Genomic DNA, 22,290 nt, shown 5'->3' on the forward strand with positions numbered 1-22,290 from the left:
TAATGCCATGGCTCTTACAGTGACTTGCAAAGTTATTTCCACCCTTTGAACTTTTCCACCTTGTGTCATGTTACAACCACAAATTTCAATGTAGTTCTGATCATAGACCTCCACCACAGTCTCAATTTCTTCTGTAATCTCTAATCAGTTTCCTTCTGGATTGGCTTGTAGTTAGCTTCATCCATCTTCCCAGCTTTCATCCCCACACTATGATGCTTCCACTACAGAGTTCCACAGTGAACGACGTGTTCAGGTTCATGTACAGTGTAAAAAGCTCCCCGATACAATGGCGTACAGCCCGGAGTCTGCCCATGGACAGCTGAGAGTTCATAGTCAAGCGCATCAATTTCCTACAGTTCTCATGATAAATGATTTCATTTTCCAAGTTTGATGAGTTCGTTGTTTAGCCCAGTTCTTCTCCAACAAGGCAGCCACTGCACACCCATCAGTGTGGAACCAGAGCAGCAGTTACATTGTGCGTCCTTAAGACGGGTTACGCCAACTCCCAACCTAATCAGCTTGGTGTTACAACAATTATATTTTTAACAACATATTTGAAGGGTGCAAAATTCAAGTGTTTATTGTATTATAACCAGTCTGTTTAAATGTCTGCCACCTTTCACTGAAAATTGACTTTTTTTCTGAGAACACACCACAGGCTGAGTTATAGTTGCGTTTTTAAAAGTTCCCGTTGAGCACTCTCGAGCCAAGCAAGCAGTGTGTCTGAACTTGATGTGTACACGTGTTGTGTTCTCCGAGAACGAGCCGTCATACCCGGCACTGCGACAGTGCGCAAGGGCGCGTACGGTGTGACTGGTGAGCTCACCCTCAAGTTCAGTGTGTCAACTATAAACCTGGCGGGAGCATGTAAAGCAGCCTGGCAGGCTGCCAGGATTATCATACACCTGGGGGATCCCTGGAGGATTGGATTATTTTCTGCAGGTGGGTTTTGATCCAATTATGATCTCAGCTGAAGAGATACAGTCTAAGTTGAGAAATGCCACCCTAACATCTGCACATAGTTATATAGCGGTCTTTGTCTCATTGTGAAACAGAGAGTAAGGAAACAGGTACTACATGCAGAGGGGTTGAAACTAAGGCAGGAAGTATGATATTAAACAAAGACAATGCCAACACACAGAGAGACCTTCAGGCACACAAAATAGCCTTTCAAGCCAAGTGTTGGTGGAAAGCTTTACAGCACTGGTGGGCATACAGGGAACCGCCATGAACTCCTTTTTACCTCGAACCAAGTGGAAGTGGCATCAGAAGCAGCTCACTACCACAGGAAGCGCTGATGTCAAGTTCCCCCCTCAGCCCGTCATTCCCTCCCTTTCTGTCGTCTCCAAAACAATTGCGGGTGCTGAAGGATGTCGGCACGGGCTCAAGGCCTCTCCATTGCATGAGGTCACCTAGGTAGCTACAGACGGGTGCCAACAACTGTGACTTGCACATATGGCAGGTAATCAGGTACAAAAATCTCAAAGTTCTCTTTTTGAAGATGTCGACTATACTTTTCTTAGCAACAGATGTACATGAATGTAAACATGGGCAACAGGGTGGGGAAAGTTCAAGCCAACACATCTGAAAATAACCAGTGACATCTCACTTTTGGTCTGAGCAGAGTTTTAGAAATTCCACTCAGATGAATTTGCTTCGGTTTCGAGCATCATGGTTTCAGTTGCGCTGGCACACACGCTGTACGTGCACAGTCAAACCACAGACCTGCGCACAGAGCAGCCACCTACTCCCCAGACTCTGCTGTCATCCTCGGCTCGACTCCCCCAGCTACACCTCCTTGCATAAGAGGAAAGTTGGAGGAAGAATAATGTCATTGGTTTTGGCTCAGGATGGAGCACATTAAACACTTCAAAAGCATGAGCTGCACTGAAACAGCTCAGTGAGCTGGCGGCGCTCCATGTTTGTGCCTGATCTGGTCTTCTCACTGCTCTTCCTAACTGTCCAGCCTTCTCCGCAGATCGGACTGATGAAACGCGGGGAAAGCCTCGGCTCTTTAAGCAAACACGTCTTTCGTCTAATCTGTTGGGAGAACAGACTCTCTGGTGTGGCCTTGAAAATCTGACCACCACCCAGCAATCTTCTTCTTCACACAGCTCGGTTTGCTTCAAATTAAAGCCTTGACACCCCTTCTCACGAGACTTCAGCTCTCCAAAACCAGAAAGGTGGTTTTTCAGCACTTTAACTTTGTTTACCTCAAATCATTTTCTTTCTTTTTTTAATATCCTTACTGACTATTCTTCTTGTTCTGAATGATTCTTCTTGATTAAAGGGTATGAAAGGCCCCCACCTCACTGTCATTACTCATTGACTCCTAAGTGATTATGTAGAGGCGGAGCAGCCCACCGTTGGGGTATGACTACGCTTGGGGGAGGGACAGGTAGACGGAGCGCTGACCCAGGAGGGCTTCTCCTTTACATTTAATGAGTAGGAGAGAATGATTACATCTGAGTGAAAGAGCAGGGTGGAGCTGGAGAGCAGAGGCACCAAATGATGGAGAAAGTCTGGATATACAGGCAGTTTCTCTCTGTGCCTGCAAACGTATCCCTCCCCCTTGTACTCTTTCACATTTTGATACAAATCTCATTGCTTTTTATTGGGATTTTACGTGACAAACCATTTCAAGGATTGACGGTGTCTATTGTTGTGTTACCATGATGTCAGAAAGACACTGGAATACACAATTTTCAGAAGGGTTGGAAAGAGATGCATGTTTGATAGCACACAGCCAAGGATGAGCAAATCATTCCTCTCCTGATTCTGGAATACCTCATGTCTTCACAATTCTTCATGTCTCCCAATGGCTGGAGATAAAGTAAAGCATTTGTTCCCCCCACCACTGTTGAATATTTTAGATTCTTTTTCACAAGGCTTTGTCTTGTTTGTCTGCCCCACCAGACAGAATCTATGAGATGTTGTGGATGTACTGCTACAGGAAATAGTGAGGTCATGGGTTGGACAGGACAGGAAATGCATCATGGGCTGGCCATTTTGCAGAGATGTAGGGAGAGTGGGAAGAGACGAAAGCAAGAGAAAAAGAAAAGAAACTTGGTGGTCTGCTGTTTTTTTTCACAAGAACATGCGCTGACATTCTCTCTTGAACCTTCTATGGAGCTCTTTTAACTGATCTTCCACGTGTGCAGCGGTGCATTCACATCCCTGCGTCAGCATGTAAGCGGCCTGCGTGATGTTTCATGTCAGGGGGAGCAGCCTGATAACACACAGCCACCTCAGCAAGGCTGCAACGCCTCCTGGCCCTCTTCTGTACTTGAAAAAGAGCCGAGTGAGGCAAACGAATCACAGAGGCGAGGAGTGAAAACAACAGCCTGTCATGCCTTTGCACCACAGAGCCCCAAACGGGACTTCACTTCACTTCACACACATACACAGGCTCAACATTTTGCAGCCTTGAGGTGAATCGGTGTGTCTGAATGCGGCCGAGGGAGCAAATCCCAGCCTGATCAGCACTTCCTGACATTTTTAGCACCACGTCACTCGCTAACATTATTTAGAAATGGATGGAGAGCTTCGATGGAAGGATGTAATACTTTGTGAAAAGTATTCATACCTTATGTCTCATTCTGCTATGTTAAAACATCAATCTTCAGTGTATTTTACTTGTATTTGGGGAAGTAGTGCATAACTCTGAATTGAAAGTTTCAAGTGTTTTGGGGTAGGTAACAGCTTTCTGCCCAATCACAATCTATAAAACGTCACATATGCCAATTCCAATTTTGACCAATAGTGATTCATTTTGTCTGAAAAGTCGCTAACTATAGCAGGAAAATGGAGTGACTATTTTTAACTGCACACCTGCAGCCGTAACCTGGTGGTTACATCTGCGTTTCAATCCATTTTCAGACCTCTGCGGTGGTAGACAAGATTGTTGGATAAGATCAGTTTCTCATGTAAGTATCGACTGATAGCCGATCTCAGAAAAACTGAAGAAATGAGAAACGACTTATTGCCGCTTCCCTCCTAGAAAATGACTGTCTTACCAATTCTTCTTTGCACAATCCTACTTGGGAGACTCATGACTTTTTCAAGTTGTGCCACAGATCATCAGTTGTATTTATGTCTGAATTTGACTGGGCCATTTTAACTTTTGGACATGCTTCTGCTGGCTGTATGCTTTGGGTCGCTGTCCTGCCAGAAACAGTCTTAAGTCTTTTACAGCCACAGGCAGGTTTTCTGGCAGAAATGCATTCATCTCCGCATTAACAAAAATCCTTGTCCCTGCCAAACAAAAGCATCCCCACACCATCATCCTGCCACCACCATATGTTACCATGGGGTGGCGTACCCAGAGATCTTCCATCACCAAAACCGTTCTCATGTGTGCCACAAGACATCACTTCTTACAGATTTTTTTCCTTCCAGTCTTCTCTTAATGTCAGATTTATAAATTGCACAACAGCTGTCAACAAACTGAGCTGTGGATTTGAACAGCTCCTCCAGAGTTACCATGGGCCTTTTGTACAAATGTTTGTGGTTGTAATAAAACAAAAACATAACATTCTAAGTGTATGAATACTTTTCCAAAGCTCTGATTTATGACAGGTTGGCAGGGTATGAATACTTTTTCGAAGCTCTGCATTTACTTGTTGCTAATCCTCTGTAAGCCTTAACTTGACAACCAGGGAGTGTTTCCCAGACTGCCAGAGTGTTTCCCTTAACATGTTAGGTGGAATGTGTTAAATGTGTCTCGGGGTATTAGTGATGTTGCTCGGGTCGTGGGAGGAAAGCTGTGTGTATCCCGAGTACAGGATACAAATTCCAAGATGGGCCTTTCTGAGCACCTGCTGCTTTCTCCTACTTTACACACCCACGCTGACATGTTCATAAAAAGACGGCCTCTTTGTCCTCATGATCTCTCCGAGGTCTGCAACAGGCCAGCAGGCTTCTTCCAGCAGTCCTCTATAACCATAGCAACAAATGACTGCCGTTGCATTGTTCTGTGGCTTTGTCAAGGCGCCGCAGAGGAAGCTGGACCGAGACTTGTTTGTAAGAGTACTGGTATTCGCTGTGCGTCGGTGAGTCATGAAGTGCTACACCTGTTCCCATCTCTGAGGAGAACACAGCTGGCCCCGTCTCTCCACACACACACACACACACACACGCACACACACACACACACATGAACACACACACACACACACTGTACGCAGTTCTCCAAACACAATTCTCCAATCTCCGCTGAGCAGAGGGAGTTCATGAAACATCTGCCCAGTAAACAGCACTGTTGTATCCACAGCAGGCTAACTTTGCTTTTAGCTGTGAGCTCACCCCTGTAATTATTCTCCGTAATGATCCACAGAGGCAAACTAACACATCCACAGAGGAGCGGTGCTCTGTTTAATTGCTGACGTGCTGTACCTGGTTTCTGCATCCACCTCAGGTAACATTGGGGAGAACCGAGATCAAGAGAAAGGAAGGAAGCTTTCATGCCTACTAAACTCAGTCCTCAGGTTACGCTCCGATAATGAGCGTGTGCGCCGCTTCCAAGCTGAACTCGTGTGATGCGGAGGAAGAACACGCTCGGCTCATTTGCCAAAGTTGGTCTGAAGGCCGAGCCTCACCTGAGAGCACAGATCGTGTGAGCGTTCCCGCTTCGTCTCTGTCTGCTGCAACGTTGGAGGAGGAGATTCGTCACCTAATTATCAGTTCCAGCCACAACAAGTACCTTATCTAACACTGTTAATAGAGATTTGCCATTCAGTTCTTACAAAGAACGCCATGCTCACCGTCGCCCCTGGCCTTTGATGCTAATGAGTTTTCTCATCCCTTTGTGAATGTCGGGATGTTTTTTCTTCTTCTTCTTCCTGACGCTGCATGCCTCTTTCCAGTCTGCTGAACATGGGATGATCAAGAGCCCAGACTGTAGGAGCTGCTCCAACCATGGCATACTCTGTGATTTTACGACATGATCACATATGGCATGTGTCAAGAGCCAAAACCGTTCTGCTCTAGCGATCAATGAAGGCTAGTCTGTAACGAGTGTGTGTGTTTGTTCCTTTGCAGTGAAGGAGGACTGCGCTTCAGATGGCGAGGATGACGTGAGCACGGACGCCCTGGTGGAAGAGATGCTCCAGCAAGGAGACACGGCCATCATCTACCCAGAGGCCCCAGACGATGACCTCCAGCGCCAGGGCACCCCCGATGCCAGCGTCCATGACGAGAACGGTACCAGACATCACGCCGTAGGCACTGTCCTCAGTCACACTTCACTGTTTGCACTGCTGAGCTCTCGCGCTGTTACAACTATCTAGTAATTACCCCCTCTAGAGGGGATGGCTCTACCTGCTGCCTGTTACACCTCAGGTGTTAACTCCCCCCATTAGCACCAGCCTCTGACATCATTACAGCCCCTACGGCTCCTGGGCTTTTAACTTTTACCTGCTTCCACTGAGGGGGTTGGAGGGAGTGGAGTGTCAGAAATGGCAACACCTGAGTAAATTTGTCACGTTCATGCGAACTCTGACTCACAGCTACCTGGGTGATAATGTGTGTGCATTCCCAGCCACAGCTCTCACCTGGACCCCAAGAAGAGGTGGGGGGCTTAATACATCACTTGTTAACAAGGTAATGCTTTACCTGTGTGGGAAGAGAACAACTTAAACCCTCTGTTGGTCTGGAGCTCAGGTGCAGGTGGGCGACATGTTTACCAGCCTCATTTTTTCTTACACACACTCCTGATGCACAATAGGCAATCACATGGCTACATCTCAAGAGTCTAAAACTGTAATTTATTTTCCTTGTCAGAATATGTGGAAACAACATGAAGAGAAATCAAAGTGCAGCCAAGGACAGCAAACACCAGCTTTGATCTGCTTGGTTACCTGGCTGCTGTTTACCTGTAGGGGAGGATCTCTCAGTGATCGGCGAAATCACAGAGCAGCGTTACTGTGGCCGCTCAGGCGCAACATCAAAGAGTTTCCCAACATGTGTTTTTAACGCTGTCTCCTCCTCCTATTCTCTTCTTTCATCCAGGAACCCCTGATTCGTTCTCCCAGCTGCTCACATGCCCGTACTGCGCGCGGGGCTACAAGCGCTACAGCTCCCTGAAGGAGCACATCAAGTACCGGCATGAGAAGACAGAGGAGAGCTTCAGCTGCCCAGAGTGCAGCTACAGCTTCGCATACCGCGCTCAGTTGGAGCGTCATATGAGCGTTCATAAGGGAGGACGAGATCAGGTAAAAAGTTCTGTTTGGCACTTAGATGCCGAAAGCTAATTTTGTATCTTGTTTCCAAGGAGAGAGTTTGTAGAAATATTTTAAAGCTGTTTTTTTAATAGTTTTCTAGGCTTTCTGAAAGCCACAATAAGTCACAGGACAGATTTAATGTTTTGATTTCCTCAGTTATGAGTTTAAACAATCCATTCAGCCCATGAGGCAAAAAATATACAGTATTGAGTTGATATTTTAACAATTTGAGAAAAAAAATTCTATAATCACATTGAAAACCTTGAATAAAAGACTTAGTAAGTAGTAAAAATAATTCAGACATGGTTTGTTCAGTCCATACACCAATCTAACATGGTCTTGAACATGTTCATGTTTGTTTTTTATTAAATGGAATGTCAAAGAATCAATGTTCAGTGTAGATTATATTTGATCAATCTAAGTATTTTAGAGATTTTTTTTCTACAACTGTAGCACCAGATTCTCAAAAGATACTTTAGAGACAGCAGAAATTTACTAAGTAGATACAAAGCTTTTGTGTCGTTATTTTCTGTCACTTTGTCTCCATTTATTTATTTATATTTCTATGAAGTAGAAAAAAAATTATTTACATGAACCCATTAAAAGTGGTGTAGGAATCTTGAAAGCTTTCATAACAGAGAACTTTCAGGCACAGCCAGGAGAAGGCCTTGCTACATGACTCATACAACGGGACAACTAAAGAACTGCTTCCTGTCACACTTCAAAATAAGAGTCCCAATCATGAATCAGAGTTTTAAGTTTCCAGATCTCCTGATAATTTTTTAAACTAAACCATCTTCTTGATATTGTGAAATTTCCATGAGATCCTCTTTTACCGGCAGCACAGTGCATATAGCGCATATCCACTATGCTTCTCTGCTGGTTATTAATCAAAAACTTTACAACAGAAAAGTAATTGAAGATCCATTGTCTTGTATCTTCACAGCAGGAGTTAGATGTCTCTACCCTAAATCAGAGACAAGCAATCTTTGTAGAAATACTTAAAACATTGGAGAACTATTCTAAATTACAAAAAACAAAACAGAAGTTGGTTCTTTAAATGCAAACCACAAGAAGAAGGAGCGGCTTAAGATTATTTAGCAAAACTTCCTGTAATATTGATATCTTTATTTCATAAATGGTTGTAAAATCTTCTGTAGCTGCTGCAGAAACAGGTTTCTAAAAAAAAACTTGACATAAAAGCCCTCTGGTTTCCGAGCACGACAAATAAACATGAACTCTTGCCCTTGATTGATTAACGGCATTGTGATGTGAATTATCAGAGTTCAAAGGTCACACCGTCATAGCTTGTGTGACTGATCGACCCGCTCACCTTTTATCTCGCAGAGGCACATCACGCAGTCCGGAGGCAACCGGAAATTCAAGTGCCCCGAATGCGGCAAAGCATTCAAGTACAAGCACCATCTGAAGGAGCATCTCCGGATTCACAGTGGTGAGAGCACAGCCCTGTCAAATAAGCATGCTATCTGTGTGTGTGTGGGTGGGGTGGGGTGGGTGTGTGTGTGTGTGGGTGTGTGTGTGTGTGTGTGAGCAGGTCATGTTCAGTGTGTTGTTTTCATGCCCCTCTGCTAGCCACAGATGCTTCAATCTCGGTTGAAGCAGGCTTTATGTTTTATTTATGTTTCCCTGCGTTTAGATCTCCTTCATCATGTTTCGGTGTGTTGGTTCTCCTCCTTAATGTGCCGTAATCATGTTTCTTTTGGCATTATGGGACAGCAATTAGAGACGGGCATTTCCCAGTGGTGCCATTACACGAACGTTTAAGCATCATCGAAATGCATTAGAGCTTTTTCCTGCTGCACCGCTTATAGCCTAGCTTGCTCATTTAGCTTCATTCACTAATGGAAATTGTTCTCTTCCCCTCCCACCCCCCACCCCACCTCCCGGCCGACTCTGCTTTCCCTCTCTCTGTTTCACAAACTGTGGCTTTATTCAGGAGAGAAACCCTATGAGTGCTCCCACTGCAAGAAGCGCTTCTCCCACTCAGGCTCCTACAGTTCCCACATCAGCAGTAAGAAGTGCATCAGCGTCATCTCAGTGAACAGCAGACAGCGCCTGGGGGGCAGCAGAAACCAGGCCCAGGGTTCACCACCGGGGCTGCCCACATCCCCTTCAGTCCACTGCGGACAGATCAGGGAGAAACTGGAGCACAGCAAGCCCCTCCAGGAGCAGCTGCCTCTCAACCAGATCAAGACGGAGCCCGTGGATTACGAGTACAAGCCGGCGGTAATAACGCCTCCGGCCATGGCCGCTATGAATGGCGGAGTTTTCAGCGGAGGTGCTGCTGCCCCTCTGCAGGGTACTGTACAGGCGGTGGTTCTGCCCACAGTGGGGTTGGTGTCCCCCATCAGCATCAACCTGGCAGACCTACAGAATGCCCTCAAGGTGGCAGTGGACGGTAACGTTATACGGCAGGTGCTGGAAAACAACGCCAAAGGCCAGGTGAACTCAGGCCTCACCACTCAAACCCTGCACCCCCCTCAGCAGCAGCTCATCTCAGCCATCAGTCTGCCAATCGTAGGCCAGGATGGGAATGCGAAACTTATTATAAATTACAGTCTGGACCCCAACCAGGGCCAGCTCACACCCCATAACCTAAAGAAAGAGCCAGTGTCTCCGGCTCAGAGTGCCGTTGACTCTATCAAGTCCCAGAAACTCCCCGAGGATCTTTCAGTCAGAGGCAACAGGGACCAGGCTCAGCAAAAAGAGGAAAAGACCACTACAACCTGTCTACTGTGTGAGAACTGTCCAGGGGGCCTGGAAGCACTCCATGCTCTCAAGCACTGCAAGAAAGAGGATCTCAGATTGAACGGAGCAAGTTTAGATAAATCTGAGGCAGTTGCTGCCTTGCTGTCAGATGGAGGACTCTGCAACCACCCCAAGAACCTCCTGTCCCTTCTCAAGGCCTATTTCGCCTTAAATGCAGAGCCCTCCAAGGATGAGCTGGTCAAGATCTCTGACTCAGTCAGTCTGCCGATCCATGTGGTAAAGAAGTGGTTTAGCAAAATGCAGCAGGGTCAGATATCCCTGGGCGCCCCAACACCCCCATCAGAAGAGGAGGACTCCTCTGAATCTCACAGTGTGGTATCACTGGTCCCAGGGAAGGACACAGCCACTATAAGCAGATCTGTGAGTCAGGATAGCCCCACAGAGGCTACGCCAGCAGAGGTCAACGGCACTCACAGCTCACCGGCCTCGCCCTCGCCACTTAACCTTACAGCTGGCGGTCCCACCCAAGCCGACACCCCTGAGAGCACTGAGGGACCCCTGGACCTGTCGCTGCCAAAGCCAGCCAGAGAAGAAGCAGAGAGCATGGTGCCTGCAGCCCGAGTTTACCCCTCTGCTTCCTCCCGCCAGACCACTGAGGAGGAACCTCTGAACTTAACTTGCACAAAGAAGGACACGTCACCACTCTCAGCCATGGGGGGAAGCCCCCTCGCACTGTACGCCAACCAGCCAAGTGCCAAACCCCTCGATATTGTAACCACAATGCAATGCCTCCGAGCACTGACCAACAACAGCAGCAAACAGACTATTCTGATCCCCCAGCTGGCTTACACATACACCACTACAGCTAACAGCCCTGCAGGGACAGAGACGCACGAAACCATCCACCTCAATGGAATCAAGGTGCGTACCCTTAAATAGCCCCCAGTCTTAATAAAAAAGTTTTATAAACTACACTGTGCTTAGAATATTAGGCACATTAAGCTAGTGGCTAGCTTAGCATGGCTCCAAAGGAAATAAATCAGGTTTAAGTTGCAGTTCTATATTTTCCTTGAAGACAAATTACATTTATTTAGAATCTACTATTACTGTATGGCTGCTGCTTTACAAACATGTGACTTAGAGATTGTGCAGAGAGATTTTCTATGTGGAATTTAGCAACTAGGAGAGTTCAATTTAGATTTAAATATTATAAAACACAGTCAAGCAATGCAGTCCAGAGCTCTTCTCATTGTTCAGAGCCACAAACACCCAACATCAACAGGTGATAGAGTCTTTCACAACTATCTCCACCTCTTAACCCGCTTCACTAAGGGTACATAAATAAATTGCTCCAGATTTCCTTAATTTTGCAAAATTGAAAATCATCTGAATAGAAATTGATCTTTTCTACCTCTGCAAAGGTCTGAACGTCATCCACTGTCTCCTTTTGCTCTGCAGTGAGAGAGGTGTGACTGACAGACACACAATATCACGTCTGCATGTTCACGGTTAGCAATGGTCACCCTGCTGTTGCCAACTTAGCAACTTTGTCAATACATTTTGCAACAAAGTTGCTATATTTTGCTATATTAAAGCAAAAAAACCCCCCAAAAAACAATCAGTATCGACCAAAAAATAGCAGTTCTTTCACATTTTGTCTCATTACAACCATTGTCTACCATCGCACAATCCATGTAGGATGTAAGACATTTTGGCCAATAAGAAAGTTGCTATTAATGACAAAAAAAAAAAAGGTATGAAGGCCTTTACAAGGAACTATATATTGAAACTTTACAGCACTTTCTAGCCCAGAGACTTAATGAGACTAGTCAGGATGGCTATAAACATGACTGTGTGTTTGCTGCCACTCAGAGGACACGTTCTACTCTTTGTTGCATACAGCATATTGATCTGTTGAATCAGTTTGAAGGCAGCACCTCTGCCTGCTGCATTGATTTCCTGTTGTTGTATTATACTTTAGTGTTAAATGGGTTGGCATAGATCTGCCGTGTAAAACAGAACACAAGCGACGCCAGTCATCCTTTGGCTCCACCGGAACAGGAAGGGCTTGTTGCTGTTCCTCCGACTGAGCTGTGTCTAGCTGATGACTCAGCATCACTCCATGCAAAGTTTCACTGCTGATGTGAATCACTGTGTTGTGAGGAAAAAAAGGAAAACCAAACGATAATCAGCATCTTAATGCGATGTCTCATTTCCCAGGAGGAGAGGCTGGATCTGGGCTCAGAGGGATTCTCGGTCGTGGACGAGCTGAACGACTCCGACTCGGGCCCAGCGAGGAAGAAGATGAAGAAGACGGACAGCGGCATGTACGCCTGCGACCTGTGTGACAAGATCTTCCAAAAGAGCAGTTCGCTACTGAGACACAAATACGAACACACAGGTAAACGTGACAGAAATCACACTCAGAGCACAAACCCAGCAAAAAAACTGAGAAAAACAAAAGGTCCCTCAGAACCGGAACCCATCTCATCACCACTCACTGTTGTGCTTGGAAACATGAGTCAGAGAGCATGCGAAGGGGGATTTTGAGCTGGAAGAAGGGTGGACACCTCCATTCCAGCAGGCATTACTCAACACTCACAGAAGAGGTCTGAGAATTTATTTCCACCAACTCCCCACCTCTGCACTGCCAGTTTCTCATGTACAGCTCCGTGTGTTGCAAGAAGCGATCTCTGGTAGTGATTTGGAGCACTAGAAGATGATGATTCCGTGGCCAAGCGCAGGTCAGCGCTCTCAGAGGCGTTTTCTTTTTCTTTATTACTGATACCTGGCTCCAAAGCCCAGTTTTCAGCTCCAAGTGACCTCATCTTAGGTGAAACTAGCTGCTTGTGTTGAAATGTTCTCCTTAGATACACTGATGATGGAGCACACTTTCAGCATTCAGGGTGTAGAAGCGTTTTATGCAACAATGCGGGGGACCTGAGGACTGTTTTTTGTTTTCCACTCATCCCTCCATTTAGTAGAAATTGTTTTTTCTAAATATGTTGGTGCATATTCTATTTTAACAGTATTTTGACTTGTTTGAGTTCTCAAATCAGTTAGTAGTTTAACATGCACATAAACCTCTACTTTAAGTTTTCCCTTTCAGACAGTTGTTATGATACGTAACCGTAGCAACAATGTGGGTTTTTTGTTTGTTTTTTGGGTTGTTTTTTTTTACAAACGGGAGCAGCTGACTAGCAACTCAAGAACTAAAATGATACTTGAACTATGACCCCAAAGTTGTAAAAGAAGTTCCATACATCATTATGAGCAATAGTCACATCCCCTACTCCAACATCTCTCACCATACAGCAGGACTGAGTTCAAGATGAGCTGCAAAAGCAAATGAGGTGGATTAGCAGTGCGAAGTGAGACTGTCATACAGAAACAATCTTCAGTCAGAGGCATCTTCAGAGTCATTGTGAAACTGACTGCTACCAGAGAACCTTCCTTCCCACATTGTCACCATCCACAACAACTTTTTGAAGACATTAGTACGATATGAGTCATGACATTTAATTTCCTTGTGGGCTAAGTAAAGCATTACTGAGCTGAATTGAATTGAACATGTTGCATGTCTCAGAGAGAGCTTCCAGCTGAGCCTTCAGCAGGTCTGCTGGTGCTTCTGTAACAGATCCATTAAAAACTTCACCTACTCCATTATTCAGACAATAACTTGACTGAGATTCAGCCGATTCATTTTTTTAGCTACATACTCTATAGGTTTAGTTGTTTAGCTTAACAGATTGGATATGAGAGGAAAATCACCTTCCTATACAGTGTTCTGATATCTACTGGTAAAAAAATATCCAGACTTGGAACAAAAACGTCGGTGTTTTTTACTGATAAGGATTCCATGGAGTAAAAATTATGTATCAACAGCATTTCAGGCGGCTTGTTCTAGATCAGAGGTGTCAAACTCCAGTCCTGGAGGGCCACTGTCCTGCAACTTCTAGATGTGCCTCTGCTGCACCACCTGAATAGAATAATTAGGTCATTAAGGCTCTGGAGAACTGATCTACACAAGGAGGTAATGAAGCTATTTCATTTTAGTGTTTTGTACCTGTGGCACATCTAAAAACTGCAGGACAGCGGCAATGCAGGACTGGAGTTTAACAGCTGTGTTCTAGATAGTGGACACAGAATGACCACAACAGGTAAAGGTAACAGTAAAGTAGCACCACCGGAGGGCGACAAAGTGCTTCCAGTAGGATCATTGGCTTGTGTTGAATGCACATCATTCAGCTTCAGTGTGAGTGCAGAAGCAGTTTGGGGGCAAACTGAGACAATTTTAAAGTTACGCTTGTTTTTAATGATCTGAACATGCTGACGCAGATTTTATTTCCTCTCTCGGCAGGGAAGCGACCTCACGAGTGCAGCATCTGCAGCAAGGCCTTCAAACACAAACACCACCTGATCGAACACATGCGCCTCCACTCGGGGGAGAAGCCGTACCAGTGCGACAAGTGCGGCAAGCGCTTCTCCCACTCGGGCTCCTACTCCCAGCACATGAACCACCGCTACTCCTACTGCAAGAAGGAGACGCAGAGCCAGGCTGGAGGACGGGAGAGCCCCGCGGAGGAGGACGGCGAGGTCCCCACAGAGCGGCAGAGGCAGGACACGGCGCCCTCCCTACTGGACTCAGACGAGCGAGGGAGCAGCACCAGGGAGGACGAAGAGAGCGAGGAGGAGGAGGAGGGAGTGGTGGACATGAATGACATCCAGGTGGTTCAGATAGAGGACGAGGAGGAAGAGGACAAAGAGGAGAGAAAGGAGGAGCAGATGGAGGCTGAGATAGAGGACGGAACATTAGAGATGGAGGAGAAAGAGGAAGTCGACACGAGGCAGGAGGAGATGAGGCAGAGCGTTCAGGAGGAGGAGGAGGAAAGCGACGCCGACAAAGATGAGGTGACGGATAAGGAGGGAGGTGCAGCCGAGGAGGAGGACGGGGAGGACGGGGAGGTCCAGGAGGAGAGCAGAGGCGAAACGAACCAGAGCGGGATTTCTCAGGACGAGGAGGAGACGCCAGAGGAGAAAGCAGACACAGACTGAAGCAGGAAGTAGGCTTCTCCGTGCGACACAATCAGACTCCCTCCTCGCCCCGCGCCGAGGATCGGCGTCCGCTCACTCTGACACATCACTACTGTGTAGAAATCCAGGTGTGCCTGAAAAAATACTAGTGACTTTTCCCCACAGGAGAACGTCTCCCTCTGTTTGAAGAACCATTAGTAAAACAGAAAGACGATGACGAAGAAGAGGAATTTTAACGAACAAAAGACATGCATTATACAGACTTTGGAAGCTAGAGCCGACACGTTTTAGATAATGTTTTATTACTAAAACACCTTGGGTCCTTTCTTTTTATCAGTGTTACTAATTTTATCACTCATATTTTAACCTTTAAAAGCTGTACAGTTGGGAGATATTTCTATATCTTTTTATTGCCAATGAACAAAAAAAGTCAGTATTTTGTTAAGTTGGAAGAAAAAAAAAAGACAAATCCTGTGCACTACAAGTGGCTCAGTTTACCTACAGGCTGAGTTTTGTTGAACCCCTCAGTATTATTATCGCGCCGCGCCATCACACCGTTTAGCATTACAGTTCAGATTTCTGTTGTTGGGGTCGGACTGAGAGCCTTAAGGAGAGAAATGTCTGAGAGCTAACGTGTTTTAGAACCAGGCAGTATTGATGTTCTTTATTTTTGTTAGTCAAGCTTGGCCGAATCATGATCAATTCCATTTCTGAGTGATAAAAAGTGAGCATCACTAGAGAGGGTTCCTGAAAAGATTCTAAACTCTTCCCAAACAAAACCCAAAGCCGTTGTTGGCTCATTAGTATAAATGTAAAATAATGAATGGAAGGAAGGATGAATGGATGAGGGATGGATGAATGGATGAGGGATGGATGAATGGATGTGGAAAATACTTGTATCAACTTCCAGACTGCATAGGAACCCTCAACTAAATTCATCACTAAAAACCACTAATGAATTTTCTTGGTCTTCTTGTTAGTAGAATCTGGACACTAAAACAGTTTGGCACATTAGCTCCCAAAAACTGCATTTTGTCTCTTTTTTTTTTTTCTTTTTAAATAGCCAACTAGTCGTTCACGAAAAGGAAACTGAAAAGCCAAAATGTCTGCCTTTTTACTCACCACCTCTGATCTCATCCGCAAACTTGGAGCCTTATGCAAAAATAATTGTGAATAGATAAATAAATCAAATGAGAGAGCATGCTTATATCAGAAGTGCCATTGAACGTTGCTGTTGAAGCTTCCAGCCAACGCCGGGTCCCAATCAAACAATAAACCGAAACACTGTTGCAGACAGAGGAGAGCTTAGCCTGCAAATTCATGCGTTAGATTTTAGACGATTTCTTTTTCCTGATCTGAGTGACTAATAATCAGCAAGCCTGTTGTTTTAACAAAGACGATTGGTTTCTCATCGTGACCGCCTCCTGCCTTCCCTGAACTCGTTCAGCGCACTTGTTTCACACTTCATGAAATCCTCAGTCTCTTCAGGTGACAAAATGAAGTTTAATTTAACCACGTTTTTTTTGTGTGTGTGTGTTTGGGGTTTTTTTTTTACCTGTCAGTATTATTTTCGTCCCTCATGTTGGTTTACGTTCTGTTTCTGTGTGCGTTCTGTACATGTCCCACAGTGGCAGTATTATCCCAAACCCCCCCGAGAAGATGGGTATGTCTGTTAAGTTGTAGAGAACTTTTATATTTATGTGTCGGATTTTTTTTTTTTACGTTTCTTTACGCTTATTTATTACACAGTGTAGTGTACAATACTGTAGTTTGTATTAATGCGATAATATATTTTAGTATGGACAAAAGAAGAAAAGGTGAATAACTGCAACTCTGGAAAACAAGACTCCGGCATACTGAAGTATGTTTTTTGAACAAATGTTTTTTTCTTCTTCTTCTTCTGGGTGGAAAAAAAAAAATCTCTCACCATGCAAGCCAGAAAATTTGGAACCTGTGACCTCTCTGCATCTACTCTCATGTTAGTTTTCTTTCTCCTCTCCTGATATGAAGCTACTGAACTTTGAAAACTAATTGTATGTCTAATAGCATGAGTGTGTGCCGTCATATTGAACGATGATCCTTAACCACATAGACTTTGCCAAGCCAAAATAATATTGCCGTATGTTCTTATGTTTTTATTTGTGCCAATTTGTTCCTTTACATCAGTGTCACAACCATACCCAGTTTTATATGCCCCCCTTTTAACAACCTCATCTTTTTTATAATGAATGTTTTTGTTTCTTTTATTTCTTCTTTTTTTTTTCATGATTCCCCATGTCACAATAAAATGCATCAATTACATGCTCGCTTTGTCATGATGATGTTCAAAATTTTAAAATTAAAATTCAACATTTACAGCTAGAAAAACAATTTAAATATAATTGCAATTATATTTTGTCGATTTATTTTGCAACATATTTAAAATGATTTGACTGACTAAATAATGAAAACAAAACATATTCTAAAATATATATTCATTTCTTACTTTTCAAAATAAAATGTCTGAAAGCTTCCATAGCTATATGTTTAAGATGAGCACTCCATTTTAACATTTATTTCATTCACTTTTCTTTTAAAAAGCATACTGTTTGTTCATAAAACTTTTGCAAACTAAAATTGCTGCTTTTAAATAAATGAGTCATATATTTCTAAACATATTACTTTGAATATTACATTATCAATCTTTAAAAACTATTTTTTTTCTCATTTGAACAACTATCTAGAGTGTTCAAGTTACTGGTACTTACAAAAATGAATATCTCTTAAAATAATTCAGATTTTTTTGAAGTGGGGTTCTCCTCAGTGACTGTTAGCAGTCATTATCTAACTCTGTAGACTTCATATAACAGAGATTAGTTTTCAGAGATTAGAAATACAAAGCTGACCTCCAGCTTCCTAAAAATAAAAAACTCCAATCCCCAAGAAGGTTGCAGTAGTTCATTCAAAATTTCTGTAAAACTTTGAATGTTCCTTTTTCTTTTCTTAACTTCTTTTCTTTTTTTACATAGAAGTATATAGATATTAGTTCAGATAATGGAGGCTCATGGTAATTAACTACAACCTTTTTAATGGAAATGTTGTAAAGGCTCAGTAAAAATAGTTTTGCATAAACTGCTGAAACATTTAGAATGTGCAATTTATATCAACATACTTTATCCACTTGTGGCTTCTCACCTTATGGTACAAAGTAAGCTAATTATTACATCTGCCTGGGTGATTTAAATGGGAACAACCATTTGGAGCACTTCACTGCAACCCACTAAATAACAAATGTCAACTGGTGTCTTAAACACAAATTTGTTGAGTCTGATGGATGGATTACTGGACTTCAGCCATGCATAGTTTTTTTCAGAAGTGTAAATATTTCTGAACGAAGCAGGTTTGAAAAGCAGCTCTTGACCTTACATCTTGGATCATTGCCCGTCGACCAAGCTCTTCCCATGAGAGTTGTTTTATAAAAATCAATAGCCATATAATCTTGTATGCTGCTCTGTTCGCCACCAATGTTTGTTTCCTTTAACAGGCTGATTAGCTGGTTAGCTTAGCAAAGAGAATCCAGCAGGCGCCTTGAGGTCGATACAGCAACATGCTATCTGTTTATTTAATTACTGATTTGGGTAGAACCTTCTAGAATAAAGGTTCTTCCAGCAGTATGTGAGTTCAAATGTACACCGAAATGTAACATGATAAAACCTAAAGCACTACCACTTAACTACTGACATAAATGTTAAATTAGCTTGTTTTTAAGAAACTTTTCCTACAGCCCCTGAAGACAACTTAAGATGGTGAACCTCACTTATTTTGAAGTGAGGTTCTGTTAAGGTGTTATCAGTTATAACTACCTTTACTTAAAGTAGAAAGATGTTAGTTTACCATGAACTCTTTGGAAGCTAGTGGGAGCTAACAAGCTAGCCAGATGTTTGCTCTATCACTCCACTTCATCAGCTGGTTTGGAGGCCTTGGTGAATTAGAGGGAAGTTTCAAACAGAGACCTGGAAAACAGAAGAACATTCCATCTTTGATGCTGTTGCACAATTACCGTCTGTAATCCAAAAGTTTTCTCCGTTCTTGGCGTAGCTAGAGGAGCCTGACGAGTCTCAATCAGCTGGAATGGCCCAGCCAAAAGACTCGACCAACATAATCACACTTAAAACAAAATAATTATCTAACATATTGTTAGTTCCCATTGATTTGAACCGCTACAAAATACAGTAACATCCTTCTACAGAAAAGTAGAACTTCACTTAAAAAAACAAAAAAATCAAGCTAACCCTTTAAAATCAGTCCTATTGTTTCCTTCAGTGGTTTTGACAGTAACGTGATCCTACGTGATTGTGTTAATAGCTTCTCCTTTTCCATTCAAAGCATCATATCGGTTTCCATACTTTGTAAAGTCAAACTAATTTCAATATAGACAAATGTAAATAAATTACCTGCAGGCCTCTGACGAGGCAGACCCTTCCAGTCCAGCCTGGTGGGTAGCAGCTCAGCCCAAGGTCAACTCCATCGATCCAGATCAGGTTTCCAGAAGGGCAGGCCACCCTGCCCCCAACAACCCTCCTGCACCCCCACCACCATGAATTAATAATGGAATGGACCAAAAATCCATAGTTTGTGGAAGAATAGGAAAATGATACAATAGTTGGAGAACATATTTTATTATAATTGCCATCGCTGTTTTGCCGTCTCAGTCCAGTTTCAGCCTATGTTCTGTCCACAAGAACCCCCTGTAGGAATTTTTGGCAGAAGCTCCATGTTTTTCTTTGATGCTGCTGCTGCTGCTGACTCAGTGCATTTGTTTTACCACATGACAGGTGGGGGAGGGTGGAGGCTTCTTCAGCCATTGATCGAGTGGAACAAATCCAGATAACACAACTGCATTTACAGGAGTTTATGCTAACGTGTGTTGGGGAAAGACTGCTTGACAGAGAATGATAGAACAATCTGGCAGAGGTTCACGTTGTCATCATGGTAAATGGGCCCCTTGAGTTATCTACAGGAGGGGGATGGTGGTGAAATAATACTTTATAGCGGAGCGTACACTGTGACATTACAGCATCCAACAGCTTCTTGTAATTGTAGCCATTATAAATGTCTTTAACAATTGTAAGGGAAGAGCTGATGCTCTGCGCACAAACTCCACAAAGGTCAACAGTGTGCAGCCTGTGGCTTCACGTGCGCTCACAATGCAGGGCTGTTTTACAAGCTTTTGGCTCAATCCAAGACTTTAAGCCAAGATACTGCCATATGTTCTGCTAGGCTCAGCATTTCAAAGGAAAATTGAAAAGCTATAACTGCTAAGAGGATATGCGGTGCCGTTGCCAATAACGGCACGAAAGCCTGATGAAGTATCATGGCTGCCGGGGCTGTGACACCGAGCCAAGCCCCGGGGGCTCAGGCTCCCCGGGGAAATTTAGAGAAAAGCCTGTTGGAGGAGGAGTAGGGGAAGGGAGAAAAAAAAAACAGAGCTCAGGAAATAGCAGTCACTTAAATATCATGTTCATTTACTCAAGCATTAAATAGCAGCGCGAACGCGGCGGCGTTATGTGTGGGTTATGTGTAAAGGGGCAGGTTAATATGTCAATTCGTGTGACAAATGACTGTTTCAGAGCTTCGCTTTAGCACAGCGGTCAGCAGAAGCTCATACATAACAGAAAATCTGTTTACCCGTCTGCAGTAAATAACCAATGACACGCCGAGGCAGACATTCTGGATAAATTTATGGTCCTTACAGCCGAAAAGAACTGTCAAACAATTAATTACACATTCAAGTCACAATCACAAAACTGGATTCTGCCACCGTAAGATTTTGTGAGCCGCTTTAGCTGGCTTGCAGTGATTTTTTGGCAATATTTAACTCTCATTGCTTGGTTAGAGTCATAAGTAAAGTTTAGCAGAAACCTTTAGAATCACCTCCAGCTGATGAAAACCCTCAAGCAGAAGTTCCCAAAGAGAGAGAGCTAACCGGAGCTCCGAACCATCAGCTGTCCATCAACGCCCATCAGCATACAGACATAAGAGTTAACCATAATGGCAGAGAGGCCATCTTTAACACTCAACACAGAAGCAAAACTTTTGCAAAGTGTTCCAAATTATGAGTATTATGTCACCTTGGTAGTAGAGAGTCTGCCAGTGCATTCAGACCAAAGGCACCATGTGATCTTCCAGTAACCGTCTGATTTGAGAAGTCTATAGCTCAGCAGAATGTGATGCAGATAAAGACATACTGAAGATGGAGTACAATGACTTTACTGGCATTAAAATACAATGAATGCATTTGGACAGGCTGCAGGAAGACTGTAGCAGAGAATTCAGACCAATTGGGGCCTTGTAGCCCCACCATTTAGTTCCATACATCCCAGCCACACACTCTAAAAGCTCACTAGCCGTAGATCTCAGTGGATCAACTTGTATGATATAAAAGTGGTTAGTTAAACATGGCGGTATGTTTCCTCTGGCCTCAGGACCACACACAGGCCAGACATAGACAAGCATAGAAAAGTGATGGAGAACAACCTGCTCCATAGGCACTGACAGTTGGCTCAGACTATGAGGTGCTTGATCTGCCTAATCCTCCTTTCTTTCTGTATATCGTTGTCTTTGGTACCTGATTGGCAGTCAGAGGACTGTAGGGTCGCCAGTAAAGGCGTGTATGTGTGTCGCGCAGCTCTGATTGGATCGTCCTGTACTTATCTTGCTGCTTTAACATCTCCCTCCAGAATTACCCTTCAGCCTCAGTAATGTGAAACCAATCGTTAACCATGTTGACATCTGTGAAGGTTTTCAGTGTCCTTGTTTAGGAAGGAGTAGCTATCCTGAATCCTGGTCACCTTTTCCCCCCCAATCACCCTAATCAGGCGTTCCTCCCCCTGAGCACACAGTCATTTTTCCCCCCTCTTGCCTCCTGACTGAATCCCATTACAGTGCTTCTCAAAGATAAGCCTCAGTGAAATCTATCTATAAATGAAATTTATGCATCATTGTTTAAGCTTGTAATTGCTTAGAAACCCTGTTCGTTTTATTAGGCAGCTATCGTCCTTGTAATTGCCAAACAGAATGTGTGTTTTTTTTGTCCTGTTTAACCGGCTTTATAACAAGGACGATCTTTACACAGTCTACATGAACGCATTCTCAAAATCTGACTCTCGATCTCACATACACACACCAACACACACGCGTACATAAAGCACTATAACTGTGGCAGTTTCATGCTTTCTTTTAAGGGTGAGGTTCAGGGCTGACTTTCACCACTTCCCTTCCTCATTACCACATTGGGACTCCAGTTGCGCTAGAAAAACACCAGCTC

The 22,290-nt window shown here is 43.9% G+C and overlaps 1 protein-coding gene across 1 annotated transcript in view; it reads left to right on the forward strand.

The window, feature by feature from the left end:
* zeb1b (zinc finger E-box binding homeobox 1b) overlaps positions 1 to 17,285 on the forward strand; it is a 61,067-nt gene extending 43,782 nt beyond the window's left edge. Inside the window, exons 3-8 of the mRNA XM_028005284.1 lie at positions 6,040 to 6,201; positions 7,009 to 7,211; positions 8,568 to 8,673; positions 9,178 to 10,871; positions 12,171 to 12,351; positions 14,311 to 17,285. Coding sequence (XP_027861085.1) covers positions 6,040 to 6,201; positions 7,009 to 7,211; positions 8,568 to 8,673; positions 9,178 to 10,871; positions 12,171 to 12,351; positions 14,311 to 15,005 — 3,041 coding nt within the window. The 3' untranslated portion in view covers positions 15,006 to 17,285. The remainder of the gene's footprint in view (positions 1 to 6,039; positions 6,202 to 7,008; positions 7,212 to 8,567; positions 8,674 to 9,177; positions 10,872 to 12,170; positions 12,352 to 14,310) is intronic.
* Positions 17,286 to 22,290: the final 5,005 nt, after the last annotated feature.

Source organism: Xiphophorus couchianus, chromosome 21 (assembly GCF_001444195.1).
Source record: "Xiphophorus couchianus chromosome 21, X_couchianus-1.0, whole genome shotgun sequence".
In the NCBI taxonomy this organism is placed as follows: Eukaryota; Metazoa; Chordata; class Actinopteri; order Cyprinodontiformes; family Poeciliidae; genus Xiphophorus; species Xiphophorus couchianus.